This window comes from Physcomitrium patens, chromosome 1, assembly GCF_059467195.1.
Source record: "Physcomitrium patens ecotype Gransden chromosome 1, ASM5946719v1, whole genome shotgun sequence".
Taxonomy (NCBI): Eukaryota; Viridiplantae; Streptophyta; class Bryopsida; order Funariales; family Funariaceae; genus Physcomitrium; species Physcomitrium patens.
In genome coordinates, this window is record NC_143410.1 from 16,310,157 (window position 1) to 16,324,765 (window position 14,609).

Genomic DNA, 14,609 nt, shown 5'->3' on the forward strand with positions numbered 1-14,609 from the left:
ATCTTATCACATGACAACGTTGTTGTATTGTGGTTTGACTACTATGTGAAAATAATGCACATAAATATTTAATATATAATTTACTATATAATGTAATAAGAGCCACATTATTAGATTTTAGTTAGTTATAAAATATAATTAGATTACGTTTTTGAAGTAATTAGTTTAAAGGGCTATTATTAAAGTTAATTTTATGTTGATAATAGTTTAATATACTTAGAGCTACCTTTATTAGACATTGGTGGCTCTTGAAATCTTATTTTGTTTTTTTTATTTGGTGTTTAGGACATATATTATATAAATCTTATAAGAAAAAGAATTAGAGAGTAAAAAAAGCAATTAAGATATCCATATGAATGAATGAAGATGGATAATGAAAATCTCTATTCTAATTGGCCAAAATTCTTATCCAATGGACTTTAAGGAAGGTGCCTAAGGCCTTATTAGGAATTAGGGTTATTTTTTGAGGCAATTTGAACTTAAAAGGTTAAGAACAGAGTATTTAGGTTTTTAACTATGATTTTGGTACAAATTTTGTGTGATTTGGATTTTTTACGAAAAAGATATAGGCACTCAAAGTTAAGGTATTGGTTTTGTACTTACTATCACTCTTTTCAACATAATATATGTATACAGAAAGCAATGAAGGATCAGCAATTGAAGTTGGAAAAAGCACTTTTTCAACTATAATTTTTATGTATTGCTTAATGAATTCTAAGTTGGAATAAAGGAATTATAGGAAGTTAAAGTTAATGCTTGCAATCTAAGGGCAATAAATATCCCAATTTACTAGTGGTTGTATTTTGAACTATATCTTGAGCAAATCAATAAGATTTTTGCCAAAAATTTCTAAAAATGTGTATTATCATGTAACCAAACTTTATATATAAATTTTGTGGTATTTTGAGATATAGAGAAAATAATACTTAGGTATTTTTAAATTAGGATTTTAAATACCTGCTAGGATTTTTAAGATATTAAATAATTTATAGTAGATTTGTTTTTTTTTTTTTTTTTTTTTTTTTTTAAGAGCTTAAGTATAAATTTTACATCATCTAGAAATTTGAGAAAAAATGAATGGTTGGATCAAGAGATATAAATTTCTAAAGTTTAGGAAAAAAAGAATCCATTGTAGAAGAAAAATATTTTGAAAAGGGGCATTTTATGAAAAATAAAGGGAGTATTGGAAGCCAAGACTTTATATATGTGTTGAAGATGGAGATATAGAGCTATGAAAAAAATATGATATAAAGATGGTTTTCTATAAAAGAATTATGGATTTTTCTTAAACTTATTGAAAATCAAGCTTATCAACAAATGATTTAATTATGATTTGGTATAGCAAAGGATGTTAGAGCATTTCTAGATGCTTTAAAAAGCCTTATGTATTAAGCTTCTTAAATATAAAAGAGTTTTATTGATAGAATATCTTTTGATATTATTATATTTATTTGGCCTCTATAATAAAAATACATCAATTATTGGAACTTGTTTAATAAGTTAAAACTAAACTCTCTATAGCTAGGTACACAATGTATTCCTAGATAGAAAATCACATCATATGACAATATGCTACCCTAAAATATCCAAGGTTCTTGTAATGTAAATATATAATAATTGAATTAAAAGCACCTTCTATATAATAGCACCATTTTTTGAATGAATCTACAATTGTAAGAAGTTCTATCTCTTAAATCTTGTAATTGATCTTAGTTTCTATACATTTTATAAAATAAAAAGCTATTAGGTAGAATTTTTCATTTGCTCTCATTTATGACAATATCATATCAAAGGTAAAGTTTGATGCATATGTTTCTATATAGAATGCCTTCAAAAAGTTGATGTGATACAAAATTAGTATAAAAATAAATATTATCTTTAAAACTTCAAATAATACTTGCACTTCTTTGCTCCTTTCAAGTTTGATTTTATAAGTCATATCTATAAGTAGAATTGTAACTTTAAAAAAAATTAATGAAGATTTTAGAGTAATTGGCAATTTTTAAAAAATACTAGACATCTTTTATTATTTTTAGAATCTTTTAATCTATAATAGTTTGTTCCTATTATAGGTGGAGCTTGTATATGTAGAAAATTATTGTAGATTGTTCCTAATATGAATAAAAAAACTTGTTTTTCCAACACATTGTCTTCTTTGGCAATCATCCTCCTTATTTTATGATTGTGTTGCTTCTTTCAATAATGTTGAATAGTGTGTTTAGATTCTCTCTAATATAAGCACAATCTTTCTTGACAACGTCAAATCTTTTCTTGCCTAGTTAAAAATTTGAAATATATATATATCAATTTGTGTAGGTTTCAAACTTAATAAATTAGTTTTTAAGAACTTAGATGTTATTACCATAACTTGACTTATACTTCTTGAACCTAATTTTTTTTTCTTAGTATCTTTTAAAGAATTAATTGTCACATAAAAGTCCTTATTAATTAATTTTAATATGATCTCTATTATGAGGATAAAACTTTGGTTTCTACTACTATTTCTCAATCATTTTTTTCAAATATAGCCGTCAACACTTTAAAGAATGAATTAAAATTAAGGAAGAGTTGTGAATTTTTATTAATAAAATATGCAAAGTAAAAAAAAGTACTTACATATAGAAGTACACCTATAAATCTAATTGGAGTAAATCCATTAGGATATTGGATAAGATTCAACCTTAGACAGGGCTTGATTTATTGTAGAAATTCATAAAATCTTCATCTTTTTCTATCAAACTTCTCCAACATACTTATCATTGCATCCTTCATATTTATAGTAACAAGACTTTTGAGATTCAATTGTGAGATTGATTTACTTGCTTCTTTCAATTGCACAGTTTTTTGGCATAGACTTTGAACTTTATTATTAACTTTTTTAATAGGTGCACGAATAGTATCTCAATGATTGACATTAATTATACATGAAATTTTCACTCTAAAAGTGTTGACAAGCTCATGAAGATTTACAATAGTTAAAAATCTATTCTCTCTTTAGTTGAGTGTAGCATCTATAATTTTGTCTTTGATTTCTTTAACATATAATTGTAACAAATTCATAAGTCAAATTAAAAGAAAGTAATTTGCTATCTTAACTACCAAATAAAAAATTTCACAAAGAAGGATAGATCATTTTCTTCAAGAAAAGAATTAATATTAAAAAAAAAAAAAAATTATTAGTTTAAGGGTGGATAGTACATAACCTTTAAAAGTGATATAATCTTCTTGCTTCTAAAATGAAACAAGAATAATGAATTAGCACTCTTTTGAAACTAATAAAGAAATGAATCTCAAAAAATCAAAGGATTAATATATTCTTGTATCATTCAAAAAATAAAATTTTAAAAATAAATTATTCAAAGATGGTATAATATTAAATTAGAATGGTTATTTTCAAAAACAAAGAAAATAGAAGTATCTTGAAACAAAATTAAAGATAAGAGAAACATTGACAAGAGTGAAAAAGGCTTCATTCTTGCTTCTATATATATTATCTAACTAGGAGCTACATGGCAACATGGACCTCTGACATGTATCCAACCTACAAGATACATATCTAACTTGCAAGACAAATTTCTTGCATATATGCTACATGGCCAACTTGTACCACAAAGCACCAACATGTGCAATATATGGCCAATTTATTGGCCAAGTTTTCTACCTATCAATTAGCTTCAAACACATCTAAAGTCATATATATATATATATATATATATTTATGAAGCTTCTAAGAAGTTTCATCACAAGAAATTATCAAATCTACCTACATTTATTCTCTATCCAATACTTCTTATCTAGGTAAATATGTATATATGTCATAGTAGCTCAATAATAGTCAATTAATTGTTGAACTAGCCTAAATGTTATTAGTAGAAATAATAATTAAAAATTTCAATAAAAAACAATAAATCAGTTTTGATTTATAAACCACATGGTACTTATTCCTCTACTACCTAGGCCAACACATCAAAGAGGTTTTAATCCCACTCTCACTCAGCATTTCACTCCAGCAATCACACTCTCAATCTGCATTTCACTCAGTGTACTTCAAAGCTTCTTTTCTGTATTAAAATTTGCACCTCTTTCATGACTACAGCAAGTAGCCTCGCCTCCATGTGATTGGAGTATGAACCCTACACCCTATATGGACGCTTACTTTTTCTAATGGTGGGATTGAGTTGCTATTCAAGGTGTTTCAATATGGCGCGATGATTTCATGAGGTGTCATAGATTGTGGGGATTCCCATTTCTTTAGGTTCTTTTGTAGACGCGCTTGTGTATCATCCTAACTCGACATGAGACAATGGATCTAGACACAGTGATGTGACATTTATTAACATAACATATAAGAGAATATATATATATATATATAGATATAATTTAGTGGAGGATTGAGCCTATAATTAGATGGTTACGCACAGGTGCATTTAGGTGTGTGGGTTGAAAGTTTCAGCCACAAGAAAGAGAGGGAGGAGGTCCGGGACCCGTGTCGGGACATGAAAGAAGAAGGGAAAGAATTGACCTGGATCCGCGGGGGGACAAGGACCAGAGGGAGGAGGTGCGGGACTCTTGCCGGGACCTTCTTGGACAAGGAATTGTAGGAGGAGAAATAGTGTTTCGGGGGGGGTGTGCTTATTTGGGGGTGTTCCATTTGGGGGCAGTGTGCTTGTAGCCTGAGATTATATATATATATATATATGTGTGTGTGTGTGTGTGTATACACATGAGTTGAGGCTCAGAGTCCAGTTTGCGCATTTGTCCTTGACCTTCTGCTTCATTGTCTGTAGCTTGTACCTTGCTCAAGTATTTCGGTTGCTGTAGCGTGCTCCTTTCAGTTCTGTGAGTGTAGTTTGCACTTGAATTCAGTTGGCTTAGAGAGTTGCACAGGCACCGTGAACTGCAGAGCCGATTCGTCACTATGGATTCCGATGCGCTTCAACAATTTCTCCTTCTAGAACCCAGTCTGACCTTCCAACCCATTGAGATTGATTATCTCTTCTACGGAGGTCCTCCTGCGGCCCCTCCGCATGCGCCTCAAGTTCCTGTTGCAGCTGAAATCCCCGCCCAAGCCCCACAGTCTCAAGATACACAATAAAGAGCATAATCTGGTTCGATTGTGATTGCTGGATTGCATGAATTACCTCGGCTCGGTGCGAGATTTCTGAAATATGCAACACAATGGTGGGTTTTTACTTGACTCATTGGACGACGCACTTTGACACTTACGTTGGTTGTGGCAGATATATGAGTCACCACAAAAACTAACTGACCATGACTGATCTTATGATTCGAAAGCTTCGGAGTACTTTTCCAAGTCACGAGCTGGTCACGGTGGTTCACACTTCTAAGCGGATGGAGGCGAGGCTATTTGCTGTACTCATGAAAGGGGTGAAAATTTCAATACGGAAGAAGATCTGAAGTGCACTGAGCAACTGTGTAAGTGATTGCTGGAGTAAATGTTAATTCTACATAAAACACTCAGTGGATCGAAGTACAACTATTGTGTGTGTTCAAAACACTCATCTTTGTTCCATCCATTACTATCACTTGAGCTTTTCTAAAAGGAATAGACACAACAGAGATGCATTTGTTGTTGTCATAATTATGATTTCTTAAATTTTATGGAAGAGAACTGATGTTTTTTTATCAAGACAAGTCATAGAAGATAATTTGAAACACATGTCCAATAAGAAGCACTGCTTGTTGTATGTGGTTATAATTTCACTATTTGGAATTTTACTGAAAACACAGTACTGAAAAATCTGCATATTGTTTACAAGTTTTTATGATATTAAATATGATTGTAAGTCATTCTTCAAGTGTTATAATGAGATGATTATTGTTTGAGAATTTCTTTTTACTATCATATTTGAACACTAATATTTCCCAGCATCATTTGATTAATCATATGTTTTCCCTTTAGATACCAGACTAAATTCATGATAAAATTTGACAAACGCTTTTAGTTTTATAAAATGATATTTACATACGTACATTCATAAATTCGTAACGAAAACATGCTGAAATGACAGTAACTTTTATATTTTTAACTCATCAAATAATCAATAATGTTCCGGAGTTTTGGTGAAGTTGTTTCAATTCTCTATCGAATCAAGCTTCCTGTTCCAAGATTCTGGTCCAAATTGCACTCATGCGTGGTTCAACTTCGACTCAATCCGTCGATATCTGGGCATTGAAACCCGATCGGATGGAGCTTTAAGCCTTGGAGCTTGGAGTTTATAAATAGATGACATTTTCTATTGTATGCTTTTCGAGTTAAATGCTCAATCCTATAATTAGATGGAATTTCACGGGTGAATATATTCATATATGTGTAAGGTTTCAGCCTGTAGTTAGATTGTAATACAAGTGACGTTATATTATAGGTGCGATTGCAATGGTCTGTGTATGTATATGTATAAATACGTATATTGACATACATACATACATACATATATGTTCTTTGTAATTTAAGTAAGAGGTGTTTGTCTGTGTGCTGATCCCTTGAATAGCAACTCCATCCCACCACTAGAAAAAGTAAGCGTCCTTCATGAAATGGGGACATTCGTTGAAGGATCAAGCCCAGTGAGTGCACATGAATTATCCAGCTCAGTTGGAGACTTCGGCAGCATGCGACACAGTGGTGGGTTGTTACTTGACCCAGTGGGCAACGCACTCAGATACGTATGATGGCGGTGGCAGAAACATGAATCGCCGCAACAACTGATCACGATTGAACAAATATATATTTATTGGAGAGCTTCGAAGTACAAAACCAAGTTACGAGCTGATCAGGATTTAGGGTTCAAACTCCAATGCACATGGAGGCGAGGCTATTTGCTGTAGTCATGAAAGAGGTGCATTTTTTAATACAGAAAAGAAGCTTTGAAGTGCACTGAGCAACTTGGCATATGATTGCTGGAGTGAAATGCTCCACCAACACATAATCAATGAATTCTTAATACCAGAATAGTATGGTTAGTAGAATTTTATATGATTTTTTTATTTTACTTTTAGAAACAATATAAAATAGTATGTTGATTCAAAAACCTCAAAATAAAGCAATATTGCAAAATTAAAAGTTAAAGTATTTAACATTGGAGATAATCCTTTCATATATTGTGTGAAAACTCATGATTAGGTATATGATTAATACCCAATCGTGCAAGATAATAATAATTTTTTACGTCAAAGTAATTAGTCAGATAATTAGAAGCCAAAGATTGCTTAAATTTAATATACAAGATGGGGTGTATTTATTACGAGCTAAGATTTTTTTTTTTCTGATGTAGGATGTTTTTATTTGAACATAACACATAATAAACATACACGTATTTGAAATATTACCTCTATTAATTTAACATAGATATCTCACCGTGGCGTTAATACATCAGTGCATTCTCGTAGATTTCTGTACAGTAAAAATGAAGGTAAATTCGACCTGGAAAGATGGATGGATGAACTAAGTGGACAGGATCGTCAAATGAGACCATCCGGCAGCACACCATCCAGCCAGCGTGGTTGTAGGCCCAGAGACCCCAAATCGGTGGGGCGAGCATCTCCATCAACCAGCATTCGAGAAGGCGAGCCTCATGGTTTGACCACGACTGGGATTCGTTATAGCCGCCATGAATTCGTAACTACCACAGCGACAGGGGCTTGGACCGCCCCGCCACAAGAGTCTGGTTGGCGGGGTTGCTGACGTGGACGGCATGGGCGAGCTAGATGCGTCTGGTGTTTGAACCGCCACCCCGCCTTTCCAAATGAGCATCCTTCCGCCTCTCCTCGGTCTCCATTTCTTTGAAAGGACGCTGGGAATAGAGTGTTGCAATCCGATGAAGAATAAGTTGAGGTCATGTTTGGGTTCGAGATTATTTTATTCATGCAGCATTGCGACGCTTTAGAGACCACAGCTGTTGCCTCAGCAGTGGACCATTGGTTAGTAGCTGGAGTGTGACAGACGGTATGTGGCGGGAGGTGAAGGAGGTTCACGAGGCTTTGGGATTGGTTTGTTTGGAATTGCGAGGGATGCGCAAGCTCCTTCTTCTCTCGAGTTGGTGTTGAATCAACCAGGCGAAGGATCCGTGTGGTAAAACCTCTCGGATAGGTACTTGCGTGTTATTAAATGTGCGTGTGGAGCGATGCTTGTGGTGATGTGTGTGGAGAGGTTTCTGATGAGAGAGGTTCGACGGAGTAGAAAGCGTGTGAGTTTTGAATGTCGCTGGTGGCACAAGTGACGTGACGCATGTGCGATTGGTTGACAGGTCGGACGGAGAAAGTGATTGGATTGAGTGTGCACGTGAATTCTTGTGAGAAGGCGTTTAGGAGGAAGAGGGTGATGTTTTTTTTTCTTTTTTGGAGCAGTTTGACAGAGAATATTTGCAAGCTTCTATCGTGCGTAGTGTGAAGGATCTCAGTGCCGAGGTTTTCCTATTTCGTTTTGTTATTGCGTCATTTGGTGCACGGTCTGTTTCGGTTGGTGCTGCGTGACGGAATTGTTTCTCCACGTGGTTTCATTGGAGTGGATGGAGTCTGGCAAAGTTGGTTGACTTAGAAGGATATTTTTCGTTGCTTGTGACGTCGTCATTCGCTATTTATCTTTCAGATAGCTACTCAGTGGATGCTCTTGGGGCGAAGAGAAACCGACGATGCGGTCGAAGGGTTTGTGACAGTTTTTAGTGGTTCATCCATCAATTGCTAGAAAGTTATGTTCTGAAAGGATTGAAGCTGAGCTACCTCGATTTAATTTGGAGAAAAAGTATTGTAGGGTGTGCCGTTCGAGATGATGGGATCCTTCATTACACGGGCGATCATGTAAGTCATCATCTCGTTTGCTTTTCCCAACTGCGGTAGCGTGTGGACGAATAATAGTTAGCTTGTCGCGAATGGTTAGAGTATATATTTTTGAAAGATTATTTTTGAAGTATTTGGAAGAATATATTTAAAGAAATGCAAGATTCAATAGAATGCAGTGCTCATGGAACTAAATTGCGCCAGATTGTGCATCAATGTGAAGGTTACGTCTATTTGACTGCCTCGTAACGAAGTCAACAATGGTTAACTTTAAAAAAAAGTCCTGGGCAATTCTTTGCAGTATTTCCACCTTGCATTTACCGAGAGGCGCAAAGAATTTTATGCAACTGAGTTCGGGTCTTTTCATGTCGCTTATGTACATGAGACGTCGATAATGATATCGGATACTGTCAATTAATTCGGAAGTCGTTGATTTTGGTTTTTGGTGAGTTTGGTTTTGATGCAGCATGGTACTTGGGTACATTTATCCAGCTTATGAATGTTATAAGATAGTGGAGAGGAAAAGGCCAGATCCAGAGTATCTGCGATTCTGGTGCCAATACTGGTGAGTAGTTCTTTTCTATGAACATGGTCGATATGCTCGTAAAATCAGGGAAGTTATTTGTCGTTTGCATTAAGAAACGATGGAATTTTCTGGAGGCGTGTTGGTCATTTCGCAGGTTGTCTGAAATTTGGAAGCTGCATCTCTATGGTAATTAAATCGTGCATAATAATGTGGGATAGAAGTTTTAGGCATGGTTTCCTAGATCTTGCTTGATCAATTGTCGTAGGGTAGAGCAGTTGAGTGGCTAATCATATTCGTCGCACTGATTGAAACGTGTAACCTGTCACAATTTGACTAGACTGTCCTAGTAACATGCGATTGTCGTTTTCGGAAGGAAACGAAGAACTCATTTATTGCTGATGTGTGCTATGCGTTGCAGGGTGATAATTGCAGTGGTGACTGTTGTAGAAAGATTTGCAGACGCCTTAATTTCCTGGTATGTGTCTACCATCCAAGACTTTGATTCTCTCATAAATTTTACATCTCTCCTTCTTCTGCTTAAATCTTCTGAGAAATATATACATAAATAAAACTGAATGGAGTTCATGACCCGTAAACAAATACTTGTGAAGAAACTGAATTCTTAGTTATTTTGGAGTTTGATGAGAGTTACAGTTTTTGAAGAGTCGTTTTGTTTTAGTGAATTGAATTGTGAGCTTCCATGAGAAGTGTTGTTTCACAACGCCATAATGCTTGAAACATTGGGCTCCACGGAGTTACTATTATTTGCATCATAACTTATTGTCACATTGTTAGGAGCATGATCGAATAGAACTTATGAAAAGGCCATATCTGTTCTAACTTAACAAATGGATCTTTTCTTTTCTTTTCTTTTCAGGGTTCCTTTGTACAGTGAAGCAAAGCTCGCTTTCATCATTTATCTTTGGTATCCACAGACAATGGTATGTCCCGTTTAGCCAAAGCATATAATTTTCAGTACTCTCCCGGGAAGCTTGTGAGAGAGGGACATGTTGATGTTACGTTTCGTAGTTATTTGTTCACGCTTTTCGGTTAAAAATGATCCAGAAGGGTGTTTCCGTGTAATGACAGCAGATGTTAGTATGAATGCAGTATTTGATTAACATTATCTAATTCAGAGATTGAATGGTGTATTGTAGGGAACAACATATGTATACAATATGCTTTTAAGACCTTTAGTGGCTCAACACGAGCTAGAAATTGATAGGAATTTGAATGAGTTAAGGACCAGAGCTGGTGATGTAGTACTTCAGTGGTGGCAAAGAGGATCAGTACATGCACAAGCCCGATTTTCTGAGCTGCTTCAATTTCTCGCAATGCAGTCTAATGGTTCTCAGCAAAGATCATTTCCAAATCAAGGTGTCCCTCAAGGTCCAGCTCGGGCTCCCGCTCAGGGCCATTCTCGAGAGTATCCACAGGTTCGTTTGTTATCACACTGAGGAGTTTCTGTTCGAATTATTAGATCTTTGCAAGTGTCGGTGAGCGCATAAATAAAAGCAGTGTTGGTCCTTGTAAGCTCCCTCTGTTTCAGTACATGTGACTCCGGAATTTTTCCTGTGTTTGTTGAAAGTTGTCCTGGTAATGGTACCGACACTAAATAGCGGGGCCTTCATTCTTCTGACCATGTGGTTCATAAACACATGGCAACGGGACATTTTTACCTTGGCTTCTAACGATTTACACTCACTTGCACGACGGTGCTAGCAGGATTTGTGTGCTGTAATTCAGCAGTTAGCGGAAATTGTAGATATGGTAGCTTCTGCATCAATGCAATTGATTGGCATTGGAAACAGGTTGTTCATTACATCAGCCGTCCTTACTTATTTTGTCATTCACCTATGCAGGGAAATTCTCCGTTGTATCCCCAACCTGCTGCAGGTTTTCCTATTGACAGCTCTTATCCTCCACCTGAGGTAAGGTCTCATCATGAGACTGCTCCCTATCCCTCATCGCAAGGTGCTCAAGCTGGTCAGGAACTATACCCGCCTATACCGCCCTATTCTCAGCCACGACGTCCATATCGTTCTGCTTTATCTGATGGTGAGGGAAACTTCGACATCCCTGAAGTGAAGCACAGAGTTCCTTTCTCACGAATGGGTTAATCGTTCTGGTCAATCAGCTGAAGAACAATCTGTACCCTCACATGTACATAACACAGGGATTTGCCAGCGGGGTAATAGTCCCTGGTGAGAGACTGTTCCTATGTATATTACCCAAATTTTGGGAATTGTGGAAACCTGTCTCATCATGATTCACAATTCTAGATCTCCAGCGAAACTCTTGCACTTTTTGCTCTTAATTTGGTGTGGCAAGATAACCCTTGCCTAGAAATAAAAAAATGCACTTCGTTGGCTAAAAAGCCAGTTATAGATGATTTAGAACTCTGTGGTTTTGGTTATGAGAGATACTCATGAGAGAGTTGGTTTGGTGAGGTTCGTGAAGGGGAATAGACAACCAGTCAGTTCAACTGTTGCTGCAATTGGTCTTCTGTACTTTCTAATAATAGGTCCCTGTTGAGCATATGTGACATTTTCCAACCTCATCAAATGATTGTGTCCACAAATTATATCAGTCAATGACTTACTCTTCTCGCGATCTCATGATCCGCAGTTCCTTGTATGGTGTTGTTAAGAAGATTCTGATGGTCTGGTTACCTACATGGCTTGGTGCTGCGCGTTCCAAGGAAGTTGGTTGAGGTTCTTCTCTTAAATGCTTGGATCATTTTTCTGCTGTTTTATGTCCTTCGATTCTACCCTTCAGCAAACTGAGCATGTCGTGCACTTTTTCTTTGACAAGCAAAGTCATGACTTCACTCATTTTTTCTCCTGCTTACGAAATAGTTTGATATCTGACTACAAAGCCATTATCCACCTTGCAGGTTAAGTTGAAATTAACAGTATTGTGAGCAGTATGCAAGTTTTAGAATCTTGGTGTCATTCACCTCCGAGTGCTGGTTCTACTCGTGATCCAATCACTGTTTCAGTTTTAGTGCTCTTGCAGTCTTACAGCGTACTTTTGCTCCCAGCATTGAATGTATTCCACTGTTGAAATATGAGTAATAGGGATCATGTGTTTTATGACTTCAGCTGGCACTGAACTGGACTGTGATGTGGTGGGGCTCATAGGTGAAAAGCTGTGGAAGGTTCTGTAGAGAGGCCATAGTGAAATAGGTACCCAGCTTTTACCTATTACTGGTTGAACCTAAAATTCAAATGGCTGCTTACACTAGAACATTTTTGCAAACCTTAAATTTATAATTCTGTCTAATTTTTCATAAATGATTGTGTGTTTATATTTTTAAAACCTCAAATTCTTCACTTTGCACCTTTCTTATAAATAGTTTAAGAAATTTTCAATGATTGGTTGCCTGCCCACAAAATCTTACAAAATTTAAGGCAGCTATTATTCATCTATGTCTACAGATATGCATGGATGATTTGACAGATGAAGTAAAAAAGTCAAAATATGAACTGGGTACTTGTTTTGCAAAATTGTTATAAAAAATTGAGTTGTAGTGGAATAGTAGCCAACTTGGTACTTGAAATTGGATGAACAAAAAATCCAAATAATAGCTGCTTTAACTCTTTACACCATTTTTTTTTTTTTTTTTTTTTTTTTTTTACAAATCCTAAACCTTTAATTGTGACTGATTTTTTATAAATGATATTGTGTCTATTTTTTCAAAACCTAAAAATCTTTCACCTTACACCTCTTCTATTTAGTATTTTAGGAACTTCTAATAATTAGTTGCCAATTACTAAGCTGCTAATTGTTCCTTATGGATGTCATTTATAATTTTATTTCTTATGGATGTCATTTATTGTTGATATAAAAAGACAAAAATTATAAAATATTGCACATAGTATCATATTTTGCCTAGATATTATTCTTATATGATTCTATGTCAAAAGTACAAATGAAAAAACAAAATTTAGATAAATTTTAACCAGTAAATATGATATACTTCTTAACTAACTCACTAAAAATATAACTTACTAATAAGGGTGTATTAGAAACACTATTTTATTAAATTATAATCATGAATTTAATCATATTATTTACAAAAATTAATTTTACACATTTTAGTTTTAAAGTATTAGTAAATTGATTTTTAAGAGAAAAAAAAAATTGAATATATTTTATCTAAAATTTGAAATATATAAAATAATAAAAATAAGTATAGAAATAATAACATTTAAGCTATTAATCTATACAGTACTATGTTGATCAGTAGTGTAACATGTTTACCCTGTAACTTTACTTTATGGTGTTCTACCATGTACATTTGGTTTCATAAATACTATTGAAGTTTTTAATATTAGATTTTACTTTTTTAAAGCTTTATTATATTAAAGATTTGAGAAGTTAAAACTTCTATTTTATAAAATTTAATTTTCTTACTCCTAAAATATTGGTTGCAATTATCCTATAATAAAATTATATAAAAATAGAAAAAAGAGTATAATTTAAATTAAAAATATTAATTTTGATTTTTTTTAATTATTAAAAAATATTTTTATATTTTAAGATATTTTAATTTTAATCCGCTTTTGAACTACTATGATACATAAGTATATAAAAATATTTTTAATTTTTTATAGAGATAGCTTTAGAGTTGATTAATAAACTTAGTTATGGATAGTCCCAAGATAGACAGATTTTTTACTTATTTTTGAAGCAAAAACCAAAAGATAAAATTAAACCAACATATTTTCAATAAATTTGTTATAAAAATTTAAAATATATGAAATTAAATTATATTACTAACTTAATATTAGTTTTAATTAATTTATATATATTTATTGAAATCTATAAATTTTTATTAATTTTGATTAAACCAATTCTTTTTAAAACCAAAGCCTTTTATTTTTTAATTTTAAAAATATTATAACACAATTTTTTAAATTAATAGTCAATATTCAAGTAATGTAACTAAAAGATTAACTTAATCAATTGATATTTTGAATAATTAATAGAAATAAATATCCAAATTTAAGTATTTTGATATATAAATAAGTATATATAGTTTTAGTGTTTTTTATTTTTATTTTCCCATAAGAAGTTTTTATTTACATATCCTATTTATTTTATTTTTAATATTTAGTTTTATTTTATTTTAGGTGTAATTTATCAATTTAATATAAATACCAAAATTGTATTTCAGAATTGTTTTTAAAAGAATTGCACAATTATTAATTTGGTATGTTCATAACACGTTTTAAATTAATATTTATGTTTAACCTAAAATATAATAATTTCAAATTTTTTTTAA

The 14,609-nt window shown here is 33.5% G+C and overlaps 1 protein-coding gene and 1 long non-coding RNA gene across 11 annotated transcripts; both read left to right on the forward strand.

The window, feature by feature from the left end:
• Positions 1 to 7,778: 7,778 nt before the first annotated feature.
• LOC112289172 (putative HVA22-like protein g) lies at positions 7,779 to 11,857 on the forward strand. Of its 9 annotated transcripts, none has more exons than XM_024534682.3 (8): positions 7,779 to 8,089; positions 8,265 to 8,335; positions 8,606 to 8,814; positions 9,260 to 9,358; positions 9,738 to 9,794; positions 10,197 to 10,260; positions 10,477 to 10,755; positions 11,182 to 11,857. In XM_024534682.3, the coding sequence occupies exons 3-8, from the start codon at positions 8,783 to 8,785 to the stop codon at positions 11,437 to 11,439; spliced, it is 789 nt and encodes a 262-aa protein (XP_024390450.1). In that variant the 5' UTR covers positions 7,779 to 8,089; positions 8,265 to 8,335; positions 8,606 to 8,782; the 3' UTR covers positions 11,440 to 11,857. The 9 variants fall into 9 exon arrangements, with proteins under 9 accessions (XP_024390450.1, XP_090107469.1, XP_024390672.1 ...); XM_073534911.2 differs by having other exon boundaries at positions 7,954 to 8,107; positions 8,265 to 8,394; XM_090251343.1 differs by lacking the exon at positions 8,265 to 8,335 and having other exon boundaries at positions 7,815 to 8,089; positions 10,660 to 10,755.
• An 89-nt stretch (positions 11,858 to 11,946) lies between these two features.
• LOC149989900 (uncharacterized) lies at positions 11,947 to 12,894 on the forward strand. Of its 2 annotated transcripts, XR_016503395.1 has the most exons (4): positions 11,947 to 12,033; positions 12,216 to 12,290; positions 12,463 to 12,507; positions 12,760 to 12,894. It is a non-coding gene; the product is annotated as an uncharacterized LOC149989900 (long non-coding RNA). The 2 variants fall into 2 exon arrangements; XR_016503394.1 differs by lacking the exon at positions 12,760 to 12,894 and having other exon boundaries at positions 12,463 to 12,588.
• The last annotated feature ends 1,715 nt before the right edge of the window (positions 12,895 to 14,609 follow it).